Source organism: Balaenoptera musculus, chromosome 18 (genome assembly GCF_009873245.2).
Source record: "Balaenoptera musculus isolate JJ_BM4_2016_0621 chromosome 18, mBalMus1.pri.v3, whole genome shotgun sequence".
Classification (NCBI taxonomy): Eukaryota; Metazoa; Chordata; class Mammalia; order Artiodactyla; family Balaenopteridae; genus Balaenoptera; species Balaenoptera musculus.
In genome coordinates this window covers 26,458,497-26,470,835 of record NC_045802.1, presented here as the reverse complement: position 1 = coordinate 26,470,835, position 12,339 = coordinate 26,458,497, and the positions used below count along the sequence as shown (strand labels likewise).

General features: G+C 46.0%; 1 protein-coding gene across 1 annotated transcript; it reads right to left on the bottom strand.

Annotated features, from left to right (window-relative positions):
• Nucleotides 1–5,203: 5,203 nt before the first annotated feature.
• Nucleotides 5,204–7,297, bottom strand: LOC118884420 (protocadherin-8-like). Its single transcript, XM_036832068.1, has one exon. The coding sequence runs from the start codon at nucleotides 7,295–7,297 to the stop codon at nucleotides 5,204–5,206; it is 2,094 nt and encodes a 697-aa protein (XP_036687963.1).
• Between the last annotated feature and the right edge of the window lie 5,042 nt (nucleotides 7,298–12,339).

Here is a 12,339-nt window from a genome sequence, read left to right as displayed (position 1 = left end):
GGGAAACGTGAGGGCAACGGGTACTTGAAGAGAGTACAATCCTGTAGCTGTTTTCATGATGTGATGAAATGCCTGGATTAACCTTTCAGGATCCTTAAATGTTTTTTGTTCTGAATGATCTGAAACAACTTGGAAATAAAGTGAAATAGTTTTAAATGTTTTAAATAACAAGAATGCTACATAGTGATATACTTAAAAATGCAAACAGCATTCAGTTGTCCAGAGACTGGTTTTCTAGCTGTTTATTTTTTCTTCCTCTGGATTTTCTACCAATGACTTGTACCTCCACCTGCTGGTGCACTGAGGAAATGAAATGGAAATAAAATCCAAGCAAGTAAATTAAACGATTTGCGAGAATCTCTGATACAGGTTTGGTAGGAGAAATGGTCAGAATTACAGTCTAAAATGAAGTTTCTGAAGATTATCGGGTCAAGCCACTCATCCCCTCTGTTAACTATGAAAAGTGAGATGCAAAAAACAATTAAAAATACCTGCGATAAACATCTTATCTCCAGCTGTCAACATCTAATTTAATTATCTTGCCATCACCCACGTGGCATCCTTTCAACACTCCCACTAAAAGTTTTACAAGAAAATGCAGCAGAGAGTTGAAGTATAAACCAAATCATAAATCAGAGCAGCTCATGAAGTCAAAGACAGAAACATCCTCAGAAATGTAAATCGGTCCTAAATCTTCAGCAGGCTCATAAAATAAGTATGTAAAACGCTACTGAAACTACGCTATAGCAGAACATTTTAAAAGCATGGACTCCAAAGCCAGACTTCCAGAGTTGGAAATCCAGCTCTACCCCTTACAGCTGGGTGGCCGTGATCAAATTACTCCAACAAGTCTATGCTTCAGTTTCCCCGTGTGCGAAACGGTGTTAAATGACAGTACCTACTTAATAGCATTATCGTGAGGATGAAGTGAATTAATACTTGTAAAGCACCTAGAACAGTTCCTGGCACATGGTAAAACTTGTATAAATGCTCAATAAATAAATAAAATGTAGCTGTTGCATACTGGTAAGAGGAAATGTGATTGTTATTACCGAGAAACGAGAAACGGTATTTTCTCATGCTGAACACATTGCCTTGAGCACATTATTGTTTGCTAAAGCTACACCTTGAGCTATCATGGATCTAGAGAGCTTGCCTATTATTATAAAGAGGAAACTGAGATAAGGCAAGAATAAGCTGGTAATTCCCTAAATAGTGAATAAACAGTAGGAGTTCCAGGAATTTGATTTTTTTTTTTTTTTTTTTTTTTTGGAAAAGGCTTATTTACCATTAAATGATCTGGAAAGATACATTTACTGTAAAATCTTCAAGTTTTAAGATGACACTAAAATTTTCCACAAAACAAAGCAGCACAATGGAACTTGTAAAAACAACAACATTATTTTACCCTAATATAAAATGTGCTGTTATCATCTGAAATAGTCATACAGTTGCAATGTATATTCTGGTTAGACCACACCTTCATTCATCCATTCAGTAAAAAAATGTTAGTACACATTTGATGCCAGTGATTCAGCATGGAATAGGGAACAAATAATAAACAAACAAATATATAAAATAATATCAGGCAGTGATAAATGCTATGATGGAAAATAAAGCAGGGTGGAGAGTGACATTGACAGTGGGGAGAAGCGATCTGCAGTTAGGAAGACCTCTTTGAGGATGGATATTTGAGCAAAGAACTAAATGAAGGCAGAAAGCAAACAATATGGACATCTTGAGAAAGAGCTTACCAGGCAGAGGGAACAGCAAGATCCTGAGGTCTGAAATAAAGACACGCTTGGTCAATTCAAAAAACACAAGAAAGCCAATAAAATGACCTAAATTATCAAGGGGAAGAGTGGTAAGAAATCAGATGGGAGAAGCAGCCAGGAGCCAGATAATACAGGACTTTATGGGCCATGCATGGCTTGTTTACAAACAACATGGCCCCAAAATTCTTTAATAATTTTCCAATGTAGACGTGGGGTCTTTGTCCCCTTCCTTTGAATCTGGTGGGCTTAAGATTGCTTGGACCAGTAGAATATGATGGAAATGACTATGTCTTTCTGAGGTTGGGTCATAAAAGAAGATGGGTCTTTGTCTTGTTTGGTGGAGCATTCATGTTTGCAACCGTAAGCTGGCATGTGACTTTCCTGAGGCTGCCATGCTGTGAGAGAATCAAACCACGTGTACAGGACACATGTAGCTCCCCTTCCCACCCCCAAGTCTGCAATCCTAGAATTTCAGTCATCCTAGTTACCACGCCAGACACATGACTGAATAAGCCTTCGGATGATTCCAGCTCCCAGCCATCACATCTTCTCAGCTAAAGCCTCAGAAACTGAAACAGACACAAGCTATGTCCCATCCAAAATGGCCCAGAGAATCCATGAGCATAATATAATGATTGTTGTAAATTGCTGCATTTGGGGCTAGTTTGTTACCCAGCATTCATAACTGGGACACCATGATAGGGATTTTGGATAAGTGAGAAATCTTTGGAGAGTTGATTAACATAATCTGATTTATGAAGTAAGAGGATCACTCTAGTTCCTGCAGGGAGAACAGACTGCAAGAGGGCAAGCATGCAAGCAGAGAGGCCAGTTTGGAGCCTATTGCAGTTGTCCAAGCAAGAGATGATAGTGCCCCAGCTAGGGGAGCAGCAATGAAGAGAGTGAGAAGAGCTTTGATTGACAATATAGTTTCAAAGTAATTCCAATAGGATTTGCTGATGGATTGGAAGTTGTGTGTGGGAAGATACAAATCAAGAATGACACAAAGGATTTTGGCCAGAGAAAGCAACTAAGTGAATAGAGGTGTCATTTCCAGAGCTACAAACATTAGAGGAAGAGTGGGTTTGGAGAACAGAAATCAAGAGTTCAGTTTTGAACATGTGATATGTTCATTAAACACCCAAATGGAGATGTGAAAGAAGCAAGTAGGTATATGAATTTGGAGGTCAGGAGAGAGGCTGTTTCCATAGTACTATGTTCAACTTTAAGTGCCTCATTTTAGGAAAGATATATACAAACTAGAGAATATTCAGAAGAAGGGGACCAGGATGCAGATACTTTTAAAAGCAATACCATTTAAAGAAAAAAATGTTGAAGGAACTAAACATAGGGTGGGCAAAAATATCTATGATGGTGAAGAGGCACTTGAATCAGTAGGACATACCATCAGGACTCATCTTTGAGAGACTAAACATCTAATGCCCACTTTTGTGGAGACTAACATAAAACACCTCAAAATTGACTATGCCTTTCCCCACAGGAGCTACCGTTCCAGAACCAGACACCATTACAGAGATTTTGACCTCAACACTACAGGAGGTGGACTGAATAGCATAAGGCTGTATTGGTGCAGGATTCACTGAACAGAGCAAAGCCAAACCAAACCACACACCCCTCAAAAATAAATAAATAAAATTTACAAAGAAATATCAAAAAAAGAAAAAAAATCTATCCCCATATGTTCCCAGCAAATGACATACTGGCCTATATGAAATTTACCTATTCATATGCTGTTCCCTTCTGGAATGCCCACAGGGGCGAAGTTATCCTTAGTGCTCGTGACACTAAGTTATTTTAGTATTAATAACCACAATATTCTGATTTTTCAGTATTTTAATCTTTTGCATTAGTAGAGGAAGTTTAGTAGGGTGATTAAGAGCAGGAAATCTAAAGCCAGAATTCCTGGGCTAAGATCTTAACTCTAACACTTGGGCAAACTACTTAAACTCTCTGTGCCTCAATTTCCTACCTCATTAGATTTATCATGGGGAATAAATTAAGTCAATAAATGTATTTAAAATACATAGAAACAGCTATATAGTCAGTGATCAAAAATGTTAGCTCTATTCAGCAGCACTCAGCGTACTCCCATCTATGAATGTACAGTTAAGACCCCTTGTTTAGTTTTTTAAATTATGCATTTGGGCATATAGTATTATGACTTTGAAAGCAAGAACTTCAAGGTCACAGGTGTGAACTTACCCTCTTGCTTTGTAATCATTCCAAAAGGTGCTTTCTTGATATCAGAACTGTTGTCGTTCTCTCCTGATATCAGAACTGTTGTCATTCAATTCACTGTCTCCTTTTCCACTATCTCTCACACTAAACTCATCTGGATTTGAATGTGTCCTGGAAGTGAAAAGGAAAGAACTACTCTGTTATCCATAAAAATGTACAAAATTTCAAACCCATGGCTTAGAGATAATGATAAATACTCTGCAATTACCTTAAACTTGCAGCAGATTTATCCTCTCCGCACAGGAATGGGGAATGAAAAGAGGACCTGAGACGGAACCCTGTTTAAAAAGAGGTGTGAGAGCAGCAGTTAATAATATTTCACCCTTAGATATCAGAACTGACAGAGGAGGCGCAGCACCCCTCACCTGGAGTGCTGCAGGAAGACACCATTTAAACCCTGACGGAAAGGGATTCGAGCTGGACCCATAAGGAAGTTACCAGGGGCCGAAACAGCAGGAATAGACATGGGCCTCCATGAACACAGGACCATCAGGCCTCCTCCTGCTCTCATCTGTGAAGAATTTTTCCTCTCAAATAAAAAATAAACAAGTCCCGAAAAATTAGCCACTTGAAGTCCCAAACCTGATCAGGCATTGAATTTTCATAACGCTCCCAGCGTGAGAATTTACTAAATGCTAACGAGGACACTAAGAGAGCTGGGGGTGCTCTAGCTGGGCCCAGGGGATCCCGCTTCTCTTCCGAGGTGAGGAACATAAGGACACCGCACTGTTCCAGGACTGGGAAGTCTCGTCAGACTCGTTCCCCTGCGCCTCTGAGGAAATGGAAAGCGGCGGTGTCTCCACGAAGAACCTTGGGTCGAAGCTCCCAGGGTCAGCCGCTGATGTCCTGCAACATGGGCAAGCCTGGCCACTGCTCGCATGGCACCCGCTCTGTCTGTGCTCACAAAGCCTCTTCCTCCGCGTCCTAGCCTTGCCTGAGCAGGAACAAGTCACGGTGACGATGGCCACCAGCGGAAGGCCGCAGCCGCCGGTCAAAACCCCGACCACAACCACGGAGAGGTCAGGGTGCCGCCCTGCTCCATGCGCTGTGCGCCGGCCCGCGGGTCCCTCCCGTTCCTGGTTTGCCGGCGGAGGCGGCCGTGGCACCAGCACCACCTCTCCGCCAGGTGGCGCCGAGTGCGCGGGCACGAGGAGCAAGGTGGCCGTGCACTACCGGGCCGGCCGGCCTCCGTCCCGCACCACGACGGCCGCCGTCAGCGGGTCGGCGGGCTGCGGGGACAGGCGGCACTGCAGGGACAGCTCACCCGTGGCCGGGTGTAGCGCTAGCGCCCCGGGGCCGCAGTCGCTTTGGAGCTGGATGTAAGTCAGCTCCGCGTTGAGGTCTTGGTCCGCGTCCCTAGCCTGCAGTCGGGTCAGCAGGTGGCCCAGGGGCGCGTCCCGGGGCAGAGGGGCCTGGGCTGAGTCACTGACGAGTGGCGGGGTCACCAGCCGAGGCGCGTGGTCATTCTGGTCCTCCACATGCAGCCGCACCACGGCCCGGCCCCGGAGCGGCGGAGAGCCGCCGTCGAGCGCCTCCAGCCCCAGCCGCAGCTCAGCCAGTTCCTCGCGGTCAAAGCACCATCGTGCGTGCAGCTCCCCAGTGACGGGGTCCAATGAGACGTAGGTGGTGGACACGGCGCCCCCAGCGTGGCCCACCTCGGCCTCCAGCAGCCGGTAGGTGACCTGGCCGTTGCGGCCCAGGTCCAGGTCCCTGGCGGCCACCGTGGCCAAGTAGGCCCCGGGCGGGTTGTTCTCACGCACCGACACCTCGTAGACCGGCCGCGTGAAGAGCGGCTCGTTGTCGTTCTCGTCGCTCACCCGCACCAGGTAGGGCCGCACGGTGCGCAGCGGGGGCGCGCCGCGCTCCTCGGCCACCAGCGTCAGGTTGTACTCGGCGATGCGCTCGCGGTCCAGCGACCCCGCGGTCACCACCAGGTAGCTGCCCGCGTAGGCCGGCTGCAGCCGGAAGTGCTCGTGCCCATAGAGGGCGCAGCGCACCTGCCCGTTGGCTCCCGAGTCCCTGTCCGAGGTGCTGACCAGCGCCACCAGGCTCTCGCGTGCCGTCCCCTCTGGCACCAGCGAGATGGCTCCGGCCTCTGGCGTCCCGGGCCCGGTCGACGAGGTCGCGTCCGCACCCCCGAGAGCGGCGGTGGCGGCGGCGAAGGGCGAGGCGACAGGCGCGCCCGGGGCGGCCAGTGGGGTGATGGCGATGTCCGGCGCGTTGTCACTGACGTCGCGGATGCGCACGATGACCTTGCAGGTGGCGGCGCGGGGCCCGGGGCCGCGGTCCTGCGCCCTCACGTCCAGTTCGTAAGTGTCCTGGCGCTCGTAGTCCACGGGCCCGGCCAGGGTGAGGCGGCCCGAGCGCGGGTCGAGGCGGAAGAGGCGGCGCGCCTCGGGCGGGGTACGGGAGCCGAAGGCGAACACCACGTCGCCGTTGGGGCCCTCGTCGGGGTCCGCCGCGTCCAGGTCGAGCAGTAGCGAGCCCACGGGCGCGTCCTCCGCCAGCTCCACCTCGGCCACGGCGCCCTGAGGGAAGGCCGGGCTGTGGTCGTTCGCGTCCAGCACGCGCACACTGAGGGCGGCCGTGGCGGAGCGCGGCGGGTGGCCTCCGTCCTGGGCCACCAGCTCCAGGTTGTAGGCGGCCTGGCTCTCGCGGTCCAGCTCCTGCAGCAGCACCAGGTCGGCGCACTGGGCACCGTCTGCGCGCGTCTGCAGCTCCACGCGGAAGGGGCTGTGCGGCTCGGCCAGGCGCATGCTCTGCAGCCCATTGGCGCCCACGTCATCGTCCACCGGCACCTCTAAGGGTATGCGCGTGCCCACGGCCGCGCCCTCGGACACCTCCACGGGGATCTGGGCCCGGGGAAAGCGCGGCGCGTGGTCATTGACGTCCCTCACCTCCACTTCCACGTGCACCAGCCGGAACCGCTCCTGCCAAAAGCTGACCACGTCGAAGGCCTTGCCGCACAGCCGCTCGAGGTCCACGTCTCCGACGGTCAGCTGCCCATCGCCCTCTTGCATCTGGATCAGCGAGCTGTTGAACTTAATCAGGCGGAACTGGCCTGGCACCTCGCGCTGGGAATTAAACAGGATGTGGTCAGACAGAACACCGATGGAGGTGCCGAGGGCTTCTTCCTCGTAGGTGAGGAAATTGACAGTTTCGGTGCAAGACCCTGACACCAGAAGCAGCAGCAGAAGCAACAGGGACCCCAGTCCAGCCCTGTGTAAAGTGTCAGTGGGGAATCTGAGCCTCCAGTGAGACATTCCTGTTCGTCAAAGGGAAAGAAAACCACCAACAATCCGAGTCTCTGCGCTCAGACTTCCAGCTTTCTCAAGTCCTCCTGAGTGCACAGTCAGGAGACACTTGCCGTTTTAAATACTTTTGATCACTAAACCCTCTCTGCTATGTAATCGCTTTTCTCTGCCTGGGGCCCAAGCAAGCTTCTTCTGAACCCTACCGGGGTGGTTACCTAGAGAAGAATATGCAAATAAGCATCCATCTGGACCAATCCACAGTCTCCCGGCCTCTGGGTCATGTTCTTCCCTTGAAAGAGCTCACAGAAGGGCCTGGAGAGCTGAACAGTGGCCAGGGCAGTGCAGGGGGTCATTAAGATCCCTACAGAAGTTTACACTAGAAAAACGCACCCTGCTTGCTTTGCTAGTGTGCCCGAATCTCACTTTGAGAGTATGAGCAGGGGACCCGTAGCGTCTTTATTCCTTCCTGAGCACACATAGTCCTCGGACAGAGGCACAATTGCTATTCTCCTTTACCATTTTGAAACAAATGCATATATGCATCCTTTGCCACCCACGGTTATCCATCTATATTGGGTCATCATTTCCTGTATTGAAAGGTTCTGGGGGAACAGCTTCTCCAAAGTCAGGCAGTCTCTAATCAGAGAAGAACTGTTTTCCAAAGTAATCATTTCTGAATAGCTTTTCCCAAGCAAAGAAACCATTAATGATGAAATTTCAGCCCCTTCATCTCCTTTGATGTCAGTAATTACTTATACATGAAAACTCGGTGTCAGTCAGGGAGGTTAGTCTACCCTACAATTCACTGCAAGGGATAGTTAAGGGTAAGAAAAAGATTTAGGGAAATATATTGCAGTCAGTCTTGTTAGAAAATTGCTATACACCAATTATTTTTTAAAAGCCCTTGGCTGAAGAAAACCGCAGGTGGCCTGATAGGCTGAAGGCTAAAGAAACATTAAACCATCTGTCTAAAGCACAATAGTCCTATATTAAGTTCTCTTTATGTGTGAAGTGTTCTAAATGCTAAACAGTCCCACATGTTAATGATGACATTGTTCCTCGTGCCATGGAGCCGTCATCAAGGCAGAGTGTTCTCTAACCAGTCATCTTGAATAAAATCAGTGAGCAGGCTGAGCTATTAATACGCCCAGGCTATTCTTGGCTCCTACATGATCTGTAATGTTATTGATTCCTGCAGAGACATGTCAGTAAATGACTATTTTTTTTTTCCTTTCACTCTTAAGAGGGAGTTGCACTTATTTTAGCACCAGGATCTGTGAACCCAGTTCTGAAACTGAGCCACCTTTGATGAGATAATTAATTTCCAGGGGTTTTAATTTAGTGGAGCATTTGGCAATGACTCTAATTATAAGTACCAGTAACCGATAGAGAAGTACAGTGAGAGCATGGCTTGATTTTCATCTCAGGTACTCTGAGATCCTAAAAAGAGAAAGAGCTTCATTTTGTTTACTTTAGATTTTTTAAATTTAATTTTCTTATTGTAGTATAGTTGATTTACAATGTTGTGTTAATTTCTGCTGTACAGCAAAGTGACTCAGTTATACACACATAGACATTCTTTTTTTATATTCTTTCCCATTATGATTTATCACAAGATATTGAATATAGAAGGACTGGGAGTTTATGATTAGCAGAGGTAAACTATTATATATATGATGGATAGGCAACAAGGTCCTACTGTACTTTAGATTTTTAAAATTTTGCCTGACGAGGCATTCATCTGAGGAAGGAAACAACTCTACTTCAGTTTAGTGAGACTAGATTTCTTGTTGGCCAGTATCCTCAATGGTATTAAGACAGTTTGCTTTCTTTCTTAGAACTGAGTACTCCAAGGAAGCATCTGGTTATTCAGTCTTTGGGTCTCAGGGAAAACAAGAGGATCTGATCCCTTTACCCAATTTCTTCATTCCTAGCTGCCCCTTATCGGAAGACTGAAAACTGATTCGGCCCATGCTTTTTAAAAGGCACATGCTTCCACGCACTTTAGCCAGGAGAGGGACCCATTTCATCACCGTCCAAGTCTTGGCCCTTCTCTCTCTCGTGGCACACAGTCCCTGCCAAGCCTGGCTCTTGCCAGTCTTCAGCGTCATTCTGGCCATTCACGATCAGAAAAACTGCTCAGTATCCTGAAAACGAAGAATAGTCTATGACTCTATCTACCGAACATCAAAAGACCCAGATAAAACATTTTAAAAGTCAGGCAATCATACACATTACTTCCACAATGCTAAACATCTGGCCACTTAATGTTTGAAAACATCCACCTATGATGCTTAAATGCTTGATTGCATTTTCCCCACTTCGCCTCCAGCTGTTTGGCAGCAAGGAGACCATCTATGATAAGGAATGTGCTATATTGTCAGAGATTCATTATTAGCGTTAGCTTTGTTTCCTAGTAAACAACCACGTTATTAAAACACTGCTTCATGAATGAAAGACAGCTGGAGTTTCAAGAAAGAGACATTTTCTGAAGCAAAAATCACTTCTGTGCCCATAGATTGACAAGCTGAATAATATAGAAACTGTATGATCTGTCCCCTTAGGATGTGTCATCGGGAAGCCGTGTTTACAGCCTTGAGCCCATGGTACTCTCATGTTCCATTCTGTTGGCTCTGTTAGATAAAAATCTGTCTCAATATTAAAAGCACTGTGGCAGAAATGTGCTTTATGTTGCTTGTTTTCTCATTTGCCAGCATATTGCCAAACTATACTACCGCCACTACAGGAAGACCAAAATGTGGATAAAGCAGCAGTTTGGTCCTCTGGCTCAGTTTGGTTTCAAAAGGGATGAAGGGGGGTGGGGGGATTTGGTTGAACTCCCTACATTGTTTACTTTTGTTCCTAAAACAAAAGCACCAGACATGCTAGTGTTCCCCCAAAATGCCAGAAAACCAGATCTGTAAAACAGGATTTGCATTCTAATCATTTTAATAAAAGATCTTCTCTTTTGCTGAACAAGTAATTCCAGTGTGTCCCTTACACACTAAGGCACGCTGGACAGAAACTAAGATAACTTTCACCATAAACATGGGGGAAAATGGTCCCTAATTCAAAATAGTGCCTGTGCCTTTGCATATTCCCCTTTTCCTATTCCATAAAACTAATAACATGTTTAGGGGGAAAAAATGAAGCCACGGGAAAATCCCTAATGTAAATATTTGGCTAGATTATGGTGTCCACACTTCAGAGCAAGCATCAACTTCTATAGAACCTTGAACTAACAGTTCCAAAAACAGTTTTTGTGCCATTTAGAATAAATCACTCTGTGTACTATGTGAGACCCATTTTCATTTCTCAATTGAACAAACATTCTGGAGAAAAGATTATAATGAGCAAAACATTATCGAGTGCAATGTTGCTGTCTTAAAGCAGCAAGTTCTAGAAATTGAAGCAATGAAGACTGAAAGAAAACAAATCAACCTAACAACTGGGTTTTTTTTTTTTTCCTATTTTTAAAATCATACCTTGAAAAAGCTAAAGTCATTCTTCAGCAGGATGAGCCCCCCAAATTGAGAGTAACTGTTTTAAGTGCTCGCATAAGAAGGGTCATTATCTCACATTCCTGTTACCCCACTGACCCCATTAGGTCTTGACTGTGCATTCATTTATAAGAAAAGCCATCAGCAAATTGCTGGTCCTTTCTGGAAAATGATTTCAGGGAAAATAATTCAGCCCTGAAGTCAGCCAAAATACTGTCTACAAGCGTAGCCTAGAAACAAATGATATTTATCAACTACTTAAATGCTTGAACCTAGAGAAAATCACAGGGAACCACTATAGAGTATCAACACTAATCATAAATTCCCCTTAACATTAAACAAGGATTTAAATGACATAATCTTCACTTAGAAAAATATTTTTCCATAGGATCATTATGTTAATAATGATATTATCAAAACTATGTAATCTTAAAATACTACATAAAACTAGTTTTTAAACTGCTGATTTTATTAGCCTAGCTCTATGAAGGAAATTAAGTCAAAGAATAATGAAAAATATTTTACTTTTTGGTTCAGGGATACCTCAAACCCCAACTGAGCCAGAGAAATTGACTTTGGTACTTGACTTTGGTCATTGGCTCAAGGACCATACTTTGGATTCTTACCACTCTATAGGAAAAAAAAATATCTGCCCCCCTCTCAAGAATGTTGCAAAGCAAGAGAAGAGTAAAAGAATATGGACTAAGGAGTAACTTTTCATCTGTACCTTATTTTATCTTCATCTCTCTTCCTCTCACCTGAACCTCTCTATTCCTAATCTAAAATAAAGCTTGTGACCACCAGTAATCAGAGCACTTTGGGGTCCTTTTTTTTTTAGTCTGCATTGGGTCTTCGTTGCTGCATGCAGGCTTTTTCTAGTTGCGGCGAGCAGGGTCTACTCTTCATTGTGGTGTGCGAACTTATTGCACACTTATTGCAGTCACTTCTATTGTGGCGGAGCACGGGCTCTAGGCGTGTGGGCTTCAGTAGTTGTGGGTCACGGGCTCTAGAGCGCAGCCTCAGTAGTTGTGATGCACAGGCCTAGTTGCTCCGCAGCATGTGGGATCTTCCTGGACCAGGGCACGAGCCCGTGTTCCCCTGCATTGGCAGGCAGATTCTTAACCACTGCACCACCAGGGAAGTCCCCACTTTGGGGTCCTTTATCAACAGATATTTGATCAAGTATTGGTGACGCAATATAGCTCACAGCCTTGTAGAAGAAAATACTTAAATGCTAAAAAAAAAAGCCATCAGAGTTCAGAGAAGACACAGTGCCAAATGACATGGAGAAAGTTATATCAAGTGCAAATAGGAAGAGATCTCAGGCTTTACAGGTAAAATCAGAGTCAGCCAGAACTGCCAGGGATGTAGAGAACCCAGGAGTGATGTTTACAAGCTACGGAGAAAGGCAGGCACAGAGCCTTTTATGGGAACTAAATATACCAGTTGGTTGGAATGGATGGCTTTAGGACGGAGAAAGAGGTTGTCGATATGTATTCTATTACAGTAGTTCCCCCTTACCTAAGGGGGATTTGTTCCAAGACCCCCACT